Genomic DNA, 21,426 nt, shown 5'->3' with positions numbered 1-21,426 from the left:
TTATGACCCCAAAGTGCACTCTAACATGTCCTTATTCGGTGCCAATAGTATGCTCGTAAAATGCTGAAAAATAATATGGAGCTAGGCTAGGCCTAGTGAGAATAAGGCTTCTGAAACGCAAAATGAAGCATGGGCCGTAAACGGAGTTCGTCAAATCCGCCTCAACCCTTAAGGCCGCTTTAAATACATCGACTACTGATGATCTCTAAAGGAGACAAAGCTAACGATGAAAAAGGATGTTTGTTCGGTTGAGTTCAGGAGGAAGGCAAACGCGTTCAGGACCAATACATATTTGGAGAATCTCACAACGTCTACCAGCGCTGCCTACAAAACATTTTACGACTCAAGAACTTACTTACGTGGCGTCACAAATATGTTCCAGTCCTCTGTGTAGGCAGCAAAGTGATTTTTTGTTAATACGCCTCACGGCGTATACTGACATGTTACTTAAATACACCACAACTTCATGAGGACGCAAGCTGAAGGTTTCACGGGTGCAATCGTGACGTCGAATTGAAAACATTAACGTTTTATTTTTCCTTTTCTCATACACAAACTGCAGAAATGGCACAGTTTAAATCGAACACCTGTCTGCTTTCCAAGAGCTTATTTGTTGAATGCGACTGCCCAAATCTACATTATGTTTTGACTGCGCCTAGCGCATGATCGATCACATAGACGTTTCCGACGCTTACCAGCCGCCTGAGAGCCGACTACACTAGATGTTTAAAAAGGGGCACGCGGCGCGACATGTGAGCGATAAGAACGTCAACAACAAAGAGAGAAATTGAGCAAGAGTGAAAGGTAGCTGAATTATTATATATTATTCTTTACTACATATTGTAAAGCAATTGGTGGCAGGGGATCGATCGGTTATAAACACAGCAACCACCATTAGCGCATCATCAACCATCGACAAACAACAATAACATTGCTAACATAGCGTTGTCCTCTCTGCTCCTTTGTCCGACCACGATTATTATTACTCTTTCTGTGTTACGTTTTAATGGAATTCGATACAACAGCGTCACCCCCACGGCCGGCTGATCCTATTTTGCGAAGGCTTTGGTTTTATCTGAGCTGTTGGTACCGCGTAAGCTTCCGTTCAGGGGACTGGATAAAGGCTAATTTTTCTCGCTTGAGAACAAATGAAAATTGGCCAAGAATCTCGAAGAAGGCCAACGAGGTGCGTACGAGCGTGACGTCTGCGAACCGACTGGACCAATCGAGTCTCGCTACTGACGATGTCTCGTCCGAGATAAACTGTTATCTGACCGATGAGATGACTGAACATCTCTCTAACGTTTCTCGCTAACAATAACTATCAGTGATAGTTATACTCAGCACGGGGCAATACGTCGATAAGAAGTCGATGATTCAACTTGAAACATAAATTTTTGTTTTTCTTTGACGGATTTAATGACCAGAACAACTTCTGGACAGGTTAAACACTAATTGTTAATTTACGCAGTATTCAGTCGCTTACATTAGCTATTATATGCCAAAATCGGAACCATGATAGGCCCTAAATGTGTGGTGGTAATTGTTTTAAGATGACTTTGTTGAGGTCTTTATATTTTCAAGTTGGTTGAAAAACACTATTTTTTGTTATTGGTAGACACCTCGAAAGAACTTGTATTCGATTAAGTTCTAATAAACTAGCTAGAACACTTCTTGTCCGCATAAACGATTCCAATAAAGGACTAGGTGAAATTATTGCAAAGGGTATATATAATCGACTTCTTGTTAATCCAACTGAAACGGATAGTGCCTATGCTCAAAATGTTCGTGTTGATTCATGACACATTAATTAACGTCAATCTACAAAAGAACTTCATGGAATGAAGTTCTGTCGCATAAAACTCAATTTCATATTCTTACCTGCCCTACCGAAATGTGTCAACTAGAACGAGGGAAGTTATCTCGCTGCTCTAATGGAATTCAAATCTATCCTACGGAGATATGGCGGATACAAACGATTCGAAGCGTCGTTAGTTGGAAAATGTACTGAGCAATAATGAAAATGTATCAAGACAGCAAATGTGATAATGAAAGATAAGAGTGAAGCGGGCAGGTAGTCCCCCCAGGGCCCCCAAGCGTGAAAGAGCTCTAAAGCGTCTCAATTCTCTGCCGGCTAGATGTACTTGAAGGCGATTATCTAATGCCAGGAACAAGATAGAAAAAAGAAAGTTTTTTTTTTTACGAATTATACATCTTTCGCATGTGATATCAAAATTATTTTCCCGCGGAGGAGTAACCAAAACACGCGAACGACGATCAGTAATGACACATATGACGTTGCTACCCCTCATACCTTCTATAAAGTCTGTGATCTTCCGATAGCTATAAGTGCTATCTATGTTCGTCACTTGTCAATATCCTTCTCAATAAAATTGTGCCCAGTATGGCCGAAATCAAATCTTCGGATAGATGTTTTCTTAGCCAATAACTAAATGCTAGCCGCGTTACAAACATGCAGAATTTAATCGCCTATAGCGAATTCAAGCGATCGTGTTTTGTAATAGTACCAACATGTTGGTTTGAATCGCAGCGGGAAACGGACCTATTTATTCACTAGGCCCATTTAAAGTAGACGCTGTATGTATATATTGTTGCACACTAGAATGGGTAGCAGGCTTTGGGAGCGAAGCGTTGTCATCTCATCAGTAAAATGGCATCACCAGTAAGCGTACGTGTACGTAGCCGCGCTTTGTCTACTTCGAACACATAGACTCAATCAATCAACGAGAATTTCAGCAAGACGTACGTGCGGAATCAGGGGCGCAGAGGTGTTTGCTTATACTGGCGGAAAAAAATTCATACGTATCACTCATCTCGTAGCCATATATTGAACATGATTTTTTGCTATTCTTAGAGAACCGTCACATTATGTAAACATTACCATATGCCGTAGTTGCGACGGAATAAGGGTCGCGAAGGGTAGAAGAAGAAACATCACGGAAAAACCACTGCGTTCCGTTCTTACTTGCCAGATTCATTTTCCGTCTTCTTTTTTTTACTAAGAACAGGATGCCACCTGGATATAAAAGGCTTCCTTCATGCCAAGATGTCGACGATACTCTCTATTCAAAGTATCTGTCATCTAATTTTCTTTGGTTTTTTTTTTCAATCAATATCGCTAACTTCAACAACTATCGCTAAATTTCAAAGTTGAGCGGTTCTATTTCTCATAGATGATAATCTCTGACTGCATTTACTTTATGTCCAGGCATCGCTCGTCACTCGAAGTTGAACAAGTTCAATTTTGTATTCACTTGCTAGATACATCAGCTCCGCTAGGCAAAAAAAAAGGACAAAGTGATCCGATCCTAGCTATCGTAACGTCTCTATATAGTAACCTCCTCCGGTGTTTATTTATCACAGCAAATATATCAACAACAATTATTGCTAGAATAGAAAATTAACTAAATGAATATTAATAGCATTATAATTATATGATAAAGCTTGATGCACGCGTTTATTGACATGGACAAGCGCCATTCCAGCAGAATGCCTTCGACAAAACATCTCGTCATTTGTGACATAAATGGGGCCGTTCATAATAAAAGAGCGAACATATAAATACTGTTGTAGTAATGTGTTATGTTTGTTATCTAGTTCATGACGAGTCGTCTAAACCTTAATCTATAATTATCTGTAAATCCATCACAAAATCGACAGGTGCCCAGCACACTTATTTTGGCGAATGGCAGTGCACCGAACACGAGGAGATGTCTCAACTGTTAACAACAACCCACTAAAACTTACCGTATCGCGTTCTTGTACAGCTGTTATGCACGCAGCGTATCATTCATTGTCTGCGTGAAGTGACGGCTTTTCCTGACCGGTCGATGTCTACGTCGAACAACGAGAACCCTAGACAGCTGTGGCACCACTAAGCGACAGCCATCACGAGGCCTAACATCAATCTCTTCGTAGAAAGAATCTGTCATTTCCAAGCGAATGAGACGAATCTTTACAAGCATTAAAACGTTTAAGGCGTTATAGGCCTTTCTATAATACCAAGCTGAATCTGTATCGTCAATCACATGTTCGGTGTCGTGCTAACGACGGCGGCTGACTAACAGCACTACGTGACGTCATCCTACAAACATGGGTGCAGTTCTTAAAATTCATATTGCAACGTTTCCATATGAATTTCCTGCTTTTTATATGTATACTTTTCTAGCGCAGGTTATTACGTCACCCTATAGACGAGTCTCTTAATCTAGGTTCTACTCGACATAGAGGTTGTCTACAACTTCGAATCTTTGTTAGCTAACCTCGTTCCACGAGGCGTGCATGGCTGCCAGCTGTGAGAACACAAGTGCCTGGCCTTGGTTGGCTGACCATGCAATGGTAACATTTGCCCCAAGAAGCTCCAAGACATGCGAACAAGATGTTCCTGTAATAGTAATAACAGTGGCAATATGATAGCTGTGGTAACAATATGATCCATCCTTTGTGCAGTAACAAATAATAATTATGTTGTTACGCCTCCCGATGGCCATCGGTGCCCACGTAACAGGGACAGGTCCCAGAGAAGCGACGCTCATCGTCGACGTTCACTGGCTGGTTCGACGGTGACGACTGTCAGAGCAGCTCAGCTCAGATCAGTGCAAAGGAAACTAAAACGATGATACCTAATGGCTAGAATGATTTTGCTATTGTAAAGTGTTAAAATCTTGCCGGTCGCCACATTTTTATACAACAAGTGTGATGTATAATAACTGGACAGAGAACGTAATAAAATAGGACCTTGTCAAAAAGAACCGTTTAGAAAGGGGCGATTTTTTGGCGTTTCGAAGCCTAAATGATACGCTTGAGAGTCTATTGGCAGGAATTTAGGCAGTGTTTGTGTGTGTCTGTATGCGTAAGGGCGCTTACTTACTAAGACCAAATGGACCAATCGCGTAACAAAAATGAATTCGCTATTTCAAATACAAACGGAAAAACTTGTACTCTCTATAAGGCTTATAATAGAGACTGTCTGGCGAGGTTGGCCTGGTACGTTATAGCTTTCCAGATAGAGAAACCTTACGGTTTGTATTGAAGTGACAGATATTGATTGAATCAGTAAGCATAGAATGAGCCTCTCAGCCTTGCGGATGTTCTGAACTAAATTCAAGTGTTCGTAAATGACAGCGTATTATGGATAAAATAACGTGGACACCGTTTTTAGTTACAGCCTCGTCCGTTCTCGTCGCTCTGCATCGTTTTCCCTAATTGTTACGAACGCTTACTGACTGTCCGCAACGACTTCGATTACCGTCGTGAAGCTGCAGTTGTCTACTGAGGTGCAACATTATATGCCTATATCTGTTGGCAGTTAATTTAACAGCAGGTCTATGATGGCACCGTGATGAGTGATTCCCGCTTCGGGCAGGAGACAACTAACCAACAAGGTTCCTGCCGAGACTAAAACGGGACACTTCTTGCCCCAGCCGAATCTGCTGCTCGACGGCTGTACTACAAATCTAACTTTTTTACGACGTGGCTAATGTTATCATATCGTCACATGTATACTATATACGGCGACGCTTACCCTGTCCTTCTATCCAATATTACACTAAACACTGCTGGCAGTCATTCTACATCAATCATGTTTTCAGTCACGGTTAGGGTATCGCTACGGTAGAGTAACAAGAAATGATTAGATATATCTTATCTCAGAATTGGATCACAGTTAACTTACCAATAATTAATATTTCCACATTCGTACTATGAACCGAATAAATCCTTTATTACAGTCAGTTGCTCGAAGTTCTATCGTCACTGAACCCTCTACCTATCGATCCTTACGCAGTATTGATGTTAATGACAACGACTGCAAAGTAAATACCAGTAAATAAGAAAGTGAATACACGAGTTAATTAACGTGTATCTATCTGTTTTGCGGTGAGGTTAAGGTTAGCACTATTCTCAACGAGTTGAAGTGCGGTTCAATAAGACCCAGCGAAGTGTCTTTAGCTCCATCGCATGTGCATATTGCTGCTATTTCATATATTCTATCTCTACTCACCTGTTTTTCTATATAATGTTATATATATATATATATAACATTTTTCTATATATGTGGCAGTAAGATAATTGTTTGTTGTTTGCTTTACTTAGCCGTCGCTTCTACTGCTGCTTGATTAAGTGAACAACGGGGGTAGTGGGGTGCCTTATAGATCTGGCTGTTAGCTGGTCATTTTCGAACGCCATACCGGTGGGCCGCAACCACCGAACGACGAATGAGGGAAGCAATTAACTTGCTGCGCCAACGACTTTACGTTGAGCTGGCCGTTCGGGGCTAAATCGGGAACGTACATTCACATAGATAGAAGAGAGCGATTACGGTAATAATCGATATTAATCAATTCGATTTCACTTGCTTGGTTAGGAGTACTTCTTCCAGGTCTCGTGACCTGTGAACAGTCAGTTTGCAGGATATAAGCCTTGTAAACCGCAAAATGTGAAGGATACGCGAGGAGGCACAACGAATCGATCGCTTAACGGCGGCGGCAGCTACGGCAGTGTTAACCATCTGATATGTGCACGCATCGCCCGTTAGTAGTCAGCACACAGGCAGTGCATGTGCTTGTTGCTGATCCGTACACAGCAACATGCTGCCAACTGACCAGGCCGCAAACCTCTTGAACGCCCACGTCATCATCTATTCATACTAATTCGACGGCCTCACCCAACTATTTGCCAAATCGTAACCACTTGAATATATTGATACATGCTGCGCTATACGGTTATTGGTACTGCTGCCGTTTCTACACAGTAATCATGCGATCACATTAGAATGAGTGCAACCAACAGCAGATGTCGTTGCTAAATAAACGGTGACATCGACAAAGTGAACAGAATTGTATTAGTCGTTATCAGCGCGGTGAATGTCGGTAGATGACAGCTCTTCCAAGGACCTGACCTATTAGTATACTGCCGTTGTCAGGATTAAACCGTTACTGCGAGCGCCGTCATGACCTGCCTTCGCGATCATTATTATTGCTAACTATAGCGACTTCCGAAGCCCCCATTGAATGCAACAGTCTACAAATTCAAAACTTTCCTTCTGCTTCGTGGTATGTAGTTGTTGTCAACTCTGTGCGTGTCCCTGTTTTTCTGGCTCGGCGTGCGTTATTGACTTCAATGATAATGACTGTAGTGACAGCGGCGGCATCAAGGCAAAATGGTTATGCCTTTATTAATGGTTTGCTCCGCGTACGGTTCTCATCGACAAGTCACCTCAGTATATCGGCTGTTAAAGGTCAGTTCGGCTAGCCTAGTAGTCTCTGCGGTAACTATTTGGGCATAACAAGCGAAGGCCAAGCGGCAAAAAGCGAAAGAAATTCTGTTATAAACCGTGACGTAACAGGTTGATAGTTGTAGAGGAAAAAAACGATATGCTTCAGTTAAGGAGAATCGTATGTAGATGTAGGCTATGTTAGGTAGAAATCCCGGCCCGTTTGTGCTTCATCATGATTCTTGGCCGTAATGATCAGCATCATATTTAAATCGACCAAGCTTTCGTGCTTTATTTTACTTTAAAATTTATTGTTCCTGCTTCCAGATAGCTTCGGTCACAGCGAGCCTTTCGGTATCCGTGGTGATTTTAGCTTGGATGTGTCGCCATTTTGATTTAATTTTCTTTTTATTTAATATTTAATTTAATAGTTATAGAAATATTTTTAACGATTTTTTTAAAATTGAATTACTACAACAATATTGTTTACGGCAAGAACTAGGATAGTTGAAGAGTGAATTGTGAACACTATTTTATTCGAGATCGTGATTATAGACATACGGCATCTGGACATTGTCAGGCAATCTGAAAAGCCACTAAACTGCTCCGCTTTTTTCTGTTCTTTTAAATGGACCCCGCAGATTCACGAGGGAAAGAAGTCTTAATCAGACGATATATATTAAATGATACAAAACATCTTGCGCAGTTTTTAGTAGAAAATACCCATTGGAAAAAATGAACGTTTCCCCGCTTGTGTACGTGTTAAAGAGGAAAAACTTAATAAGTTCTGTATGAAAATCGCCCAGTTTTTGTAACAACACGGTGCTAATACAAGTTTAATTGTGCTTGTTGAAGTTCTCTTACAGCGAATCCCCCCACTATTTTGGTGTAGCTGTCTGCCTAACGTTCTGCACGGCCCTGCCCATTTGTACGTTGTCCCAAAAAATAATTACACTTACTTACAGACGCATACTCTTCTGCTTTGTTTTTTGCTTCGCTTTTTTTTTTTTTTTTTTTTTAATAAAATACCCTTCACAGTGAAACGCCTTCGTACTAGCACTACAAGTAAAACCTGTTTCAAAATGCATCTTGCAAAAGTGACGCTGGCGTCGCTCTACCTCCTAACAATGGCGCCTTTCTCATTACTCTAGCTCGTTAGGTGGTCAAGATTAACGCAACAAAGAACTTTTTTTCTTTCTCTTCAGGAGCCATTCGAGCACAATTACTATTTGCTTTGAAACATGTACTGCTTCTGGACTTGGCTGTGTCACACCTAGTTCGGCTAGGAGCGCTAAATCTATCTGGGCGAAAAATTGCTCAGGAGTAAGGATCTCGATGTCTTCTATTTCTTCTGCTCGTTTTTGCGTGTACTGTTATTAAAGTTACCTTCGTCAGCAATTGTTAGTGGTATCGCTACGATGGTTGCTTATCCGCTTTGTCTGCTCTGCGCATTTCGATCGGACAATAATATAGTATCTAATAATTGTTATTATTTTGTATATAGGAGGGGAGAATAAAAAGGTAAAAAAAGCAATATCTTTACCACTCTAGCGGATCTCGCAGTTGCTTTTAGTGTAGCGCAGTACTTTTTAGTGAGTTATAGTGAAGCTAGATGACTGTACCGTGATCTAGAGTACCCCAACCAGTTGTTTCCTGTATAGGTTCTCGAGTACGTGTGAGAACTGTTGTTGCTATATAGTGCGAAAGCTAGAAGATCAAGCAGCATCTGCTGCCATGAAACAATAACGTGCCACCCGTGCTGTATGTACATTAGTCATGAGGGATAAGTCCGGTTTTTCTTTAAAAAGGTAACTGGACAGACTAAGTTAGCATTGTTTCGTCTACAATGTAATAACGATTTCAGTATCAGTAAACCGTTTGTGTATTTAGAAATCGCGAAAGAGTGTTTTTTAGGTTTTTATGTTTGGCTGGTTGCAAAAACTCCCATAAACGCAGCAAAAAAACGATGGAACCTGTTTCATAGTACCTTTGCTGTGGGTTCCAGGAGGCGTACAAAACCGAGGGCATGACGCACATTGAATAAACGCTAAAAAGTCACAAATGTCAGCTGCAGACCTCAAATTATAGGTTGCATTAGACTAGTTCTCTTAGTAGATCTCTTGTTCTTTTTGTTTTTTTTTTTTCTGTAATTGTTTTAATCAGAATGGAACTAGCATAAATGGAAGTCAAACAACAAGCTAGTCGACTAGTCGATAGCAACCCTGACGTGGCGGTCTACACGTTATAAAAAAGTTTTTCAAACTTTTTCACCTAGTCTTTGTATATGTGTGTATGTATGTGTGTGTGTGTGTGTGTGTTTACATTAATCATCGCATTTACTAATGTCAACCATTACCAATTCTATACATATCTACATATTAGATTATCACAAATATGCTAATAGCTAGATAATTCCAAGTAATATGTCACCGACAGGGTTTTTACCGCACAGAATGACTGGAGCTCCATAACGCTGCGATTGCGTTAAGCCCCTCAACGCTGGTTCCGTGGCAGAAAATTCCGGTGGCGACGAAGAAGATCTGATGCAGTAGATTTCTCTTTCTTTCGAAAATCATACGAAATAGAACCGGTCCAGAGAAAAAAAAAAAACCCAGAACACGACTAGCTCTAGTAGAACAAAGATTCGAGGCTTAACGAGTGCCATGTCACTCTATCATGCTTCGGGGTACATGGAATTACTTACGGAAAAGAAGAGACTCGATAGCAGACTTACAAAGAAAACAGACGATAAAACGACAGCAAACGAAGAGTCCGGCTACTCTGCTGTTTGCCGTCATCCAAAATGGAAAAACTTTAACGCGTACGGGGAGATGCAACGTTGCAAGGAAGGAACGAAGCGAACCTCGCCTAATGCAAACAGCAACAGAAAACGGATCCTTTACTTCGTCTTGGCGATTACTGACAGATTACTCCGTAACTTGCCTTAGGCCAAATATCTGAGTGTGGATTGATTTACTTGACATGATACCCTCTTGTCGCAAAACATTACAACTAGCGAAGATCTTGACTGTGATATTCTGATCAAAATAAGGTGTTTGACATATTTCAGTAGTATAAGACGTCTACATTTGTTTTCGTCCTCTATTGCTTATCAATCGTTCGAGCGTCAGGAAGAGCAACGTATTTCTCAGATACTGTTCGCCAGTTGACGACTGGACGATGTATGGTAAAAGTTAGTTACATGATTACAGTGTATTACTTAACCATGAGCTGAAAAGGTCCCAAGAGAATTCTCATTGGGCATGTTAAACGATAATTGTTTTTATATATGTCGAGGAACGACAACCTAGTAGGCCAGTGTGACTCGAACCAGAGGTGGATTTCGCTTTGTAACATACGGGAGTTTGCCAGTAGCCCCATCGAGTAACAAGGCGTCGTGCAGAAAACAATGAACTATAACATTAGAGGAAGCAGGCCGTTGTCGTAGGTGGAAAAAACTGTGAAAAAAGAGATGATTTAATGTGGTTATCAGTTGCTTTCATTACAGGTTATCGTTCGTAATCCCATCTGATGCGAGTCAGTAGGCGTGTGATGCGCCGACAGACAACAAACGCTAATCTTGGGCCAGTCGTTTCCAAACTAATAGTCCGTCGATCGTTTTCTCAACAAAATAGAAAAGGCCGGCCGACATTCATCTCGCTATGTTGCCTATCTCAGTATCGGACCACATACGAGCCGCCATCACTTGAACACAGGATAGATAGCCTTATTGTTTATCTCGAGTGCACCGATCGTGATTTCCATTGGTGAAATTTGTAAAGCTGGATATGGTCACAACAAACACGGCCTAGTGAAAACGTTCCACAGAGTCCAATCGATCAGGTCTAGAAACGTGCTCGTCGACGTTTCCTAGCCATTGCATCAGCGGCTTTCAGTAACCAGCAGGCTGATGATAAGCTCTTGCCTCTGTCCGTACACGTGGGTAGATTTGTCTATCTATCTGTATGTATGTTTGCCAACAGGCTATTGAGGTTCGTTCGACTCCTAGAAAATTTGGCATTGCTACTGCTGAACGATCGCTGGTTACTACTGGGCCCAACGGTTAGCGTGGCTGTGGAGCCTAAGACAAGTTAAAGGCGACATGTTGCTATTATCAGTTTCGACTACTAGCTCCTTTTTTTGTCTCAGCCACTTTAGCCCGCTCCGGCGGGCCAAGACGCTATGTCATGTCGGCGAAATATACCGAGAGCTATAAAAACAATTGCATTAACTTTAACAGTGCATTATTAACGAACAGCAACAAAGAACTTTGGTGCCTTTTGTGATTAGATGGAACGCTCATAGCTCCATTGTTTGCTTTGCTGCCACAGCAGAAGGATCATTGAAGTATCGAATGAATGGCTATATTTGAGAGTACGTTAAACCATTTCGGATAACTTCGACTTGATCCTATTTGTATACACATGTTCGGCATTGATTGTCGCTCATGTGCACTACGTAATAGTATGTGTACATTCTGTGTACTTCTAATAACCCGAAGTACTGTTATGTATAGTCATCTAACCGCCAACAGCAGCTGCTGTCGAAGTGACGGTGGATCCTGTGAGCTTTGTTCCACAGAATACCGTAACCAAAGCACGTCCGACATTGAATATGAGTTGAGCGTTGTTTCAACCCAGCCTCCCTGCGAATAAGGAATGTGCCCACTGCGCCCTCAAAGCAACGTCTACATCTGCGTACCGCATGTCGAAATATTGGATAACGGCAATACCATATCAACCGTTCTACAGATTAATAGCGATCGTCGTCGAACACGGTTTCTTCTTTCTGTGCCATTGCACTGCACCGCAATGTAACGGGTTACACAGACACTAATTGCTACGACGAGATATCTGTTCTGACTTCGTCATAAATGTCTAGTAAATAGTGAGACAAGATGTCAATGAGCTGTAGTTTAGCCGAACTTATACGCGCAATATTTCAAACTTTGTGGTCGACTAACCTGTGTTGTCTTTTTTGCCGGCGCCCCTGTCGACGCCGCCAAGCACTATGCACACTTTCTCTCTTCGTCCATAATTATCGCCTTATTCTCTTGCACAAATAGCGCAAAAAACGAAAAGCAAGCGCAAAAATTAAGCATATGTGTATTACATATAGGCGATTGGCTACAGACAGACCGAGATGCAGGAAGCCAGCCCGGGTCTAGCAGGGAAAACAAATTTCTAGGAGAGGCAAACCGTTAAGTCATTACTGTAACATGAACATCGGCGACGAAAACAGTGACAAGAGCGGCCCAGTTATGGCCCTGTGGCCAACTGCAACTTAAGGACACTGCAGCCGCATCAGATTCGGGAGCATCCTGACGATCACACAAATTGACGTTTATGTTCGTCCGCTTATCCAGTAACAAAAGTAACTCCCGTGGCAGAAAAAACAGAAACACTGAGGGAAATGGCGGACAAATTCAGAGGATCAAGGAAGTTGACAATAGGCAAGTTAACCAAACGTATTTAGTTGATCTAGCCTGCTTTGGGATTTGTTGTGTGTAGGGGTTCGGACGCATACGTGTGCTGTTCTCACAGATGCGGTAATGTATGCGTTTATCAATACTGCGTACGCTGATCGGTCAGCTTTGCCGTGCAGGTACGGCAGTTGGCGACCCGTACCGAATACTTCTTAGCTAAAATAGTTTTTTCTGATGCCTCGCCTTTTTCTGAGCCTACTCAACATCACTGGACGCAATTAATTTGGTAGCTTGAAGGTCGTGAACAACTCAACACGGGTAGAAATCGTCATAGTTTATCCAGGGGTACCAATCAACCGAGGACCTAGTCAGTGCCTCAATAGGTTCATGGCTGTGAGCTGAAGCTCGTACCCGCCGCTAAATACATCCAAACATGCTAATCGTATTGTTACAAGGGGAATGCTATTATGGGTGACACATATATAAGCAAATTAACTTTTTTACACTGACCATTCAGTAAAAATGCTAGAGGTAGTGGTAGATAGATAGTCTATTGCGACATGCGTGTAGTGGTATTGTACATGTTGATTATTAAATTAAACCAAGTTGATTCCAAAAGTGGCTATATATCTAGAGTGCTGCTGCTGCTGCTGCTGCTGCTGGAATGGGCGGAAACGTTCAAAGCATCCACACGTTCGTACGCTATATTCCAACTTTAAAGCTATGCCGTTAATTCGTTATAAACCAAAATCATCAAATGATTATATTACTAGATTAGGGCGATAATAGGACCTGAAATTGTTCCTAATTGCTGCTAGTTTGGCTTAGTGCATCGGTAAGTTAACAGCTGCTAGATAACATCTCTATATAATATTATTTAGCAGATACAGTGCTGGCAAATGAACTGCTGTGTTTTGGTTTGTTTGTGCTGCAAAGTGCTAAACGTTACGGCTGACAAAGAAATACGTTAACATAGCTCCTTTCAAAGGAAACTGGAGCCTTTTTGGTGGCCTAGCTACCGTATGGAGAGGAATAGTGTTAGCAGTCTACTTTTTCAAAGGTGCGCTACGCGACGTGAATAGTCTTCCCTGTATTGCAAGCATTTCAAAAGCGATCGGATCTGACCTCAGAATATTTCAAACAGGTGTTCGCGTTAACGTTGTCCTGCCCTGGTGTAGTTGATCGCTCATCTAAAACGAAATCTATATCATTAGAAATGTTTCCAAATGGCCTATGCAAAGATAAACCGTGCATTCATTCCTACGCGCAGTCATTTAGTGAATTCTGTTTACGGCCGATTACGCGACGCCGTCGCTTTTTCGTTGCCTACACGTCTGTATCCGTAAAATACGCTCTGTGCGTATAACAGCGTACTTTTGGGGAGTTTCTCGTCGAAGCTGTTTCATGTTGCTTAGCTATTATACAACGACTGGCATTATGAGACATCCGTAAATATCGATATATTAGCCACCGGAAAAAAACGACCGCCATACACGTTCACCAGTGTCTGACCCGATGGATCCGAAATGGCCATTTTGAAAATTCGTGGACATGTGAGGTAGGACCACTTATGTAACACACGTCATACATTGGCTGATGTCACAGTCTGTTCATACGTACGACCTAAGGGCTGCTAACGGCTGTTTAAAAAGCGATCCTTCATTCAGCATCTGATCTGTGCGAAGATCATACACTAGCGCTTTTAAAGTGGTTGTATTAGATAAAAACAATTTGTAGCCAGGTACTAGAGGTAATGGTAAAGGCCATTAACGCCTTATTTGACCGGCGTATTTAATTTACTGTGTCGTACGAAAAAGTAAGTGTAACAGATTACGCTGACGTGTCCAGCTCAAGGCGTAACGAAAGAAAACGTAATTATTTAAAGCGAGGAGGCGGACCCTGGAGAGGGTCTCGTAGATTTCTATAAAAACTATGTACACGAACTACATTGGCTACAAGCCATAACATCAGACCCTCAGCTATGGATACGTACAGAAGATACTGCTTCTGCTGCTAAAAAAGTGTAGAAAAACTATGGCACGGGTGGCAGTTGTTATTGTTTTTAATAGACTAATATACAAATGGTTATTATGTTAACCAAGCCTGATAATATAATTCCAAAAGCTCGTCGATGATTTATTCAATAGGATGTTTAACAATTGTCTAAATCGTGTGATAAAGTTCGCTTATCTAAAGAACATTCCTTGTCATATATGCTATATCGTTGTAATGTGACTAAGAACGTACTTCCGTTTAGGGGTCAAATCGCGCGATACATCGCATGAATCTCTCATAACCGACCCGGTAACGTTTTATCAAGAGAATTATTCGTTGGAGCTAGACCGTGCTACAATACATACAATCAATTACAATGTGTTTCCATTTGTAGACTTTTTTTTTTTCCATTTGTAGTCGTTGTAGCAGGCTTAAGAATACGAGTAAAAATGTCAAAATAGCTACCCCTTTCCGTAAAAAACATCGCCACCAAAAATCCTGAAAAGACCCTAGGGAGCACAAACGCATCAAAAAAGTCAAAGAATTATCATACGCTTCAAGTGCTCACCTAGACGCTGGCATTGAGATAAATGCCCACATAGATCCCAAATGTTCAGCAAAAAGATCACTTAGAATGAAAAGAAAGCCATAAATCTGATGCTGGGGCCAGACTGTCGCCAGCGGGGATCTGTCTTTCAAAAATTTTCTTTGAGAAAACTAGAAACATTTCGCTACATTTACGTGGCGACTACTTATCAAGCATTACGAACCTATTGAAAAACGATGAAAATGTTACGATACTACATCAATAAGCATGCCTGTCTGGGCTTAAAGGGTTTTTCAATAAACGCCCTAACGGTACAAACATTCTTTCATAGTGTATTGATGGTCAATTTGCCTGTTTACTTGGGTGTATTTTATGCCAAACTAATTAAAACGATATAGAATATATGACAAGAATCAGACCAGGAGCCGTCCGTTGCCCAGGCTGCCGTCGAGACAAAAAGGTATCTAAATCAACCCGAAGGTTGGTGGGATGGATCACGAGTGGTCGAGGTATTGCTACCTGTGTTATTGAACTGGGAGCAACTATGGGGGGGGGCTATCTTCCTTAGTCTATTTACATGGTGACTTCCTCACCTAAGATCCCTCATAAAATTATAATGAACGTTTCAAACTGTAGAACCAAATGCAGTTGAAACAACTGCATTTGGTTCTACAGTATGAAAACATCGGTTATAGAAGTACGCCATTCACGCTATGTACTATGACTTCATAATTATTTTATTAGCACTTTAATTATCACACGCTCGCGTATTATGTGAACAAATGATTTATTTGTTTGAAAAATGATTTATTGCACTGTCTACTTACGCTGCTCTCTCCTCCTTTCCGTCTCCGTTTAGTTCAACGGGCGTGACTTACTGCCAAATTATACAAAGTATTCCTACTTTGAAAGCGGACAAGGACAACTACAGGAAGACCCCTGGTTTGTAAGCAGCCTTTGTCAAAAGGAACGCCGACTATCGTTGTCCTGATCATTATCATTATCCAATGCATAAATCCGCCTCTTTATATGGTATCTGCGTATGCCAACGGGCAACCTACAACGCACGTCGATGTCGAACCCTGCTTTCGTCTAAACGGTCCTTTATAACGGACAAACAACAATGTTATGTTAGTCATAAGTGGCCTTCTTCATTTGCAATTTATTCGTCTGCGTGCGTTTGTATGTGTACGTGAGTATGTGTTTCTGCTTCGTTCATTTACATCGAACAAAAAAGTGAAAGTATTATTTGGCTGACATGTCATGATTAGCTTGTTTGTTAGTGTTACGTTTTCGATCGTTACCAGGATATGGTACCTCGACCTTCTCTCCTTTCATTCTTCGTTTTTGCGTTCACTCTGCGAAGTCGGGTTAAGTTGAGACTAGCTAGTATAACGTATAATTAGTGCAAAGTACCATTAGCAACAGCAGCACAGGACGGAGCCGTAGTCGGTTGCAACCGCTTCAGCCTCAGGTCATTCCATCTCAGCGGCCGCAGTCTCAGCGCTCGGTCTGCCTGCTAAGTGGATGATCCTGAAATCTCACGAGCGATCTTCACCAATACATGACTGCTGTGGTCTGAATAAGCTGAGCTTCGACACCGATGTCTCAGACCGACTGACGCCTCAGTGAGGCAGCTACGAGCTGTGGCGCCGGTGCGAGAAGTCCATCGGCTAGTGAAAACGATTCACATGAAGGTAAATAAAAACAAATTGAAAATACATGGAGTAGCGAGATTCTTTGAACAGTGGTACGCTGTGTACGGGAGTGCGATTGCCATCGAAGATTAGACTGACAGATATTTTTGGTGAGGGCAATTAACGCCTCAATAGACGAAGGCCACACGACCTTCTAGAGTGACCCCATCGGAAGGATGCTCCTTGTTGGTTTCGAACCTATTTAGGTGTTAGCTAATTGAATGGTGGCCATTGAGCTAGAATAGTTGTATCCCATGATCGACATTCAATGAAACTGCGATGGGTTCGTTTTACACTGCGTAATAGTTATTAATTTTATATCATACCAATAGGATGCACGAAGAGCGTGAGGTTCTCTAATTGATGATAATATAAAATCCAGGTAAATATTAATGATTGACCCCTTATTTTCTTTAAACTAAAAAATGCTATCCACGCACGTAAATGAGTAAACTACTAAAAACGTCTAGTTCTAATTGATGACACAATTGTGCAAAGAGAAACCCCACAAGATACGCACCCGTGAAGTCTCATCCGTGGATTTCCAGACCACGTCGATATATGAATTGAAGCTGTATTATTTAAGTATACTGCATTAAAGAAATTATAATAACTAATGTTCGATTATAATAACTAAACGGGTCAGGGCGCAAGAAAGTGCATGAAATAAACAGACGATTTATAGAAGGGAGAAATAGAGAAAAAAAAAAGATAACCAAAGCATACGCGGGAAGATGTCCTATGGTCTCTATTTTAACCGATTTTGATTCCTCTAAATCTTTGCTCTCCTCAACAGCAAATGACATACTCGTAAACTTAGTACATGGTCGTTTAGTGAAATCTGTGTCTCTCTAGACGCAGGCTATTAATAGTGTTCGTTCCTACAGGTGATTCAACAGGATTCGTTCACTAACTAGGTTGAAACACAGTTTCGATATACGTGCGATCATTACGAATTGATGAGCTCAGTATTGTTATACATACCCAGAGAATGGCAGTTCACAAATTCAATCGTGTCCATTGTATGTGTATATAGGTAGACCTAGTTCAACGGTTGCTTTAGGGAGGTACCCTAAAAGACACGCATATAGGGTCTGGAGCGGGCGTGGGAAACCTATACGCATAGCAAATAAAACACCTTATCATAAGACGGCCTGCTTAAATAAGCATTCGAGGAAGCACTCATGTTAAGCAAGCAGCGAATGCCGTTATCGCCGTCATGACCAAACAATAGAAATGTCTAGGGACAATTCTAGTTTGTCAATGAGACACGAGTACTCTTGAAACTGGCGTGCGGTGTGTGTGCCGATCGGTGTAGCCGATCGATTTTCCGAGATTAAACGAAATGGAAATTTTTGCTTTGGTATTACCTAAGTGAATAAACGAGTCCAGGGGGCGAGGCAGGGGCTGCAGATAGAAGGGGTTACTGATGCAGTAAGTAGCTGATAGATGATATGGCAATTTTGACGAGCCCTGTCGCATCGTATACTTCTATTGTTTTATCCGTGACACTTCCTTTGCTGTTGCATGGAAGGCTGCAGCCTTCACTTTTGATGATTAAAATCACTCGAATGTGTTGTCATGTTTTCACTATGGAGACATGTAGACTGTTCAAAATGTTCTGTATTTGGTAGACCGAAGGAACAATTATAACTTGTAATAATTATTATTATTATAAATAATAAGGAAAAATAAATAAGAGGTCGTACAGACTGTGATATACAAATGTTGATCAACCAATTCGTAAACAGAAATTTGCAAAAGGAGGCGTTACAAAGACTACGTGATCCATGCCTCCTTCGATACTTTCAAATCATGGAATATTTTATATGGATTTTACCGATTTTCCTATAAACAAATCTTGTTTAGCTCGAATGCCGTGTAATGTCTAAATACAGCCATTCAATAGTCGAGTGCTTATTTTTCTTTGACAGTCCTCAGCCTTACAATGACATTACGTGCTTAACGATAATGAAATGTGAAGGCAGAGTTCTTAAAGATTTAAGTTATCCAGAAAGTTTATATATCATCTGCAGATATTAGAACACACTTGTGTTAAATTAATGTGTATCATAGACTTAATAGCGGCTGTCATGCAGCGTCCCCCCCCACCCAACAACCATCACCCCCTAATCTCCGTTATGTGATTTTTTTTCTCCGCCACCTTTGTGAGTGCTACATGAACTTGTTGATTTGTGAATCTCAAATAAATACTTTTCCTTCTCGTTGAAATTTTCACCTTTCATTCTCTCTTGTCGCCTCCACATCCCCCGACCCTGTCGCGTCGTTTCCAGCGTTGCCGCTTCCTTGCAGTTGGTAGCGTTCAGTTGGCACCGACTATCCGACGTCTTTCCAGCCATTCATCTTTAGCGTTTAGTATCAGTCAGTCTGATCGAAATCGGGTATTTCCGACGTGTCTTCATAGCTTCTGCGGCGCAAGCACCTCGGCATATTTGTAGCTGCCACAGTGGCAACGACAGCGAGCAAATGTTGGCGCAAACTCTAGCGCTACGCGTAAGACCTGTGTGATACTTCAATTTTCAGCACTACCGGGAGTATAAGTACTACTACTACTGTTGAGACTGAAGCTGAATTTGTTGCTGTCATAGCACATACAGCTGACGCCGCAAAAAAGGCCACGTGGAAGCAAACCTTGGCCGAAGCTTCTTTTCTTCCGACTAATGAGCGCTTTGTCTTTAGCCGTCGTATTTTTTAAGTCTGTCGATGCTTCTGCCGAGCTGCGCAGGATGGCCAAGCTATCGCTGACTCGTCGTCAGTTGACGTCGTCCTCTTCGTAAGTCGCGTAGTCGTTTTCTTCGTCGATATCGACTTTGTCATCTTCCACGCCACTAAGATAATCTCTTTTAACAACGCCGTAATACTCGCTGCGGCCACCGCCGTCGCCGCCGCCGCCGCCGCCATTATCTGTCGCATAAATATATAGTCAGAACGTAAAAAAACACTAGGACATAGAGTAGCAACTGGGGAAAATGGAGGATGACGAAACGTCAGGAGAAAAAAGTCAGAACAGTAGGAAAAGGGGTTGTGTGGGGCGATGGCGCCAAGAAAATGATGCAAAACCAAACGTTTTTTTCTTACGTAGAAAAAGCTAAGTAACGACGAATTTCAGTACGATTTTCCATGGAAAACGATTGCGCGCAAAAGAGTAACAAGGCTGTTCAACCGGTGAGTCCTTTCCCAAGTAAGCGTAACTTTTATCCCTATGGATATAGTATGGCGAGACTGTAGAGCGTGTGCGCATCTACAATGCGCATGTATTATCTATGATTAACGTACCATCGAGTCACGGCTGCCATAGTTTTATCGAGCTGTCGTCGCAATAATAATGGAAGTAATTGCTCTAGGAAGTGCCATAGGAAACTCCTCATAGTGAAAACAGTACTGCTGGCAAACAGGAAAAGGCCAAGCAGAAAAGATAATGCAAGACAGTAGGCGCTTGACGTACGATACGACGAAGACGGGTCGCTGGCATGGTGCAGCCCAAATGCCCAAGCGATGATGCCACTACCGAGAAAGACCCTCTGCCCAACTGCTTCGGGCTGGACAGCGGACGCAGCTTCGACTGCAGCCGATTTCAGCTCATGGGCTTGTGCTGCTTCTGCCGAAGTGGCCGCAGCTTCGGCGTCTGCAAATCCTGCTACATTGGCAAGATGCATGTACGGTCCAGCGACTCTTAGCCCCAATAGCTGTACCTAGTAAGAAAGCGAAGCAACATACAAACGTATAGTTGCTACTAGGCACAGTTGGCACCGAAAGATAGGCTAGAGCGGCTTGGTCCATTCGAGTCGTGGTCAGTGAAGTCGGTGACGTCGGACAGCGTTCGAACTGAAAGCAACGACAACCAAATCAACCGTAGCAGCGGCAATAAACACAACTACAAAACAAGTGTTGACAGCTGCGCCAGCAATGAACCACAGTGGAATTCATCGACAAGACGGCACTGACCGACCACGAAGAAGAAGAAAGCTTTACGGTCCATGCGAACGTATGATACGCGCAGACGAAAACTAAATCTACAACAACGTGGCCATCAATATGAAGAACAGCGACAAGAAAAACAAGGAGGGCAAAGTGAAAGTGGTTTTTATTACGGTTTGTTTTAAGATACGATCGTCCAAACGAGCATTGAACTGCAGCTTAGCAATAAACGGAAAAAAGAGACAACAAATTGATGGACAATACCAAGAACTTGCACCGAATCAACAACATGGGTCTGTAAAAAAGCACGCCAAAACTGTCACAAAAGGTGTATGTTATTTTAATTTTTTTTAAATTAATCGCCTACACAGGTGATTAATTTAAAAAGATAAAGCAATCGATGCTGATGTCAGAGTGAGCCAGCTTTGGGTGTTACTTGTAGTTGAAGAAGTTTTGCTCTATATGTATATTCACTGCGGTATTGAACGTGCAGTCATTGTGTTGGAAAATAATGGAGATCGGACAGTTTAAGGCATATTATTGTATGGATTCGACCGGTATACATTTTAGGGCCTATGTGGGTAGTAAT

At 41.9% G+C, this 21,426-nt stretch overlaps 2 protein-coding genes across 3 annotated transcripts in view; one reads left to right on the top strand and one right to left on the bottom strand.

The window, feature by feature from the left end:
* The window catches only part of LOC111263103 (uncharacterized), a 123,536-nt gene that overhangs the window by 82,358 nt on the left and 19,752 nt on the right, over positions 1-21,426 (bottom strand). The gene's annotated exons all lie outside the window — the stretch shown is intronic.
* On the top strand, positions 6,115-16,924 carry LOC111263106 (uncharacterized). 2 transcript variants are annotated; one of them, XM_022837921.2, is made up of 4 exons: positions 6,115-7,258; positions 8,090-8,162; positions 8,440-8,557; positions 16,061-16,924. In XM_022837921.2, the coding sequence occupies exons 1-4, from the start codon at positions 7,141-7,143 to the stop codon at positions 16,190-16,192; spliced, it is 441 nt and encodes a 146-aa protein (XP_022693656.1). In that variant the 5' UTR covers positions 6,115-7,140; the 3' UTR covers positions 16,193-16,924. The 2 variants fall into 2 exon arrangements, with proteins under 2 accessions (XP_022693656.1, XP_086825579.1); XM_086969453.1 differs by lacking the exon at positions 8,090-8,162 and having other exon boundaries at positions 6,134-7,258.

Source organism: Varroa jacobsoni, unplaced genomic scaffold (genome assembly GCF_002532875.2).
Source record: "Varroa jacobsoni isolate VJ856 unplaced genomic scaffold, vjacob_1.0 scaffold_734, whole genome shotgun sequence".
Classification (NCBI taxonomy): domain Eukaryota; kingdom Metazoa; phylum Arthropoda; class Arachnida; order Mesostigmata; family Varroidae; genus Varroa; species Varroa jacobsoni.
Note: the sequence above shows the minus strand (reverse complement) of the source record. Positions and strands in the feature narration are given on the sequence as shown.

Bases quoted from the DNA above. Each gene is read 5' to 3' on its own strand.
- LOC111263106 (XM_022837921.2), top strand. From the start codon at position 7,141: ATGATAATGACTGTAGTGACAGCGGCGGCATCAAGGCAAAATGGTTAT. The intron at 7,259-8,089 runs GTCAGTTCGGCT...TGCTTGTTGAAG, and splicing joins CAGTATATCGGCTGTTAAAG to TTCTCTTACAGCGAATCCCC. The intron at 8,163-8,439 runs GTACGTTGTCCC...CTTTCTCTTCAG, and splicing joins CTGCACGGCCCTGCCCATTT to GAGCCATTCGAGCACAATTA.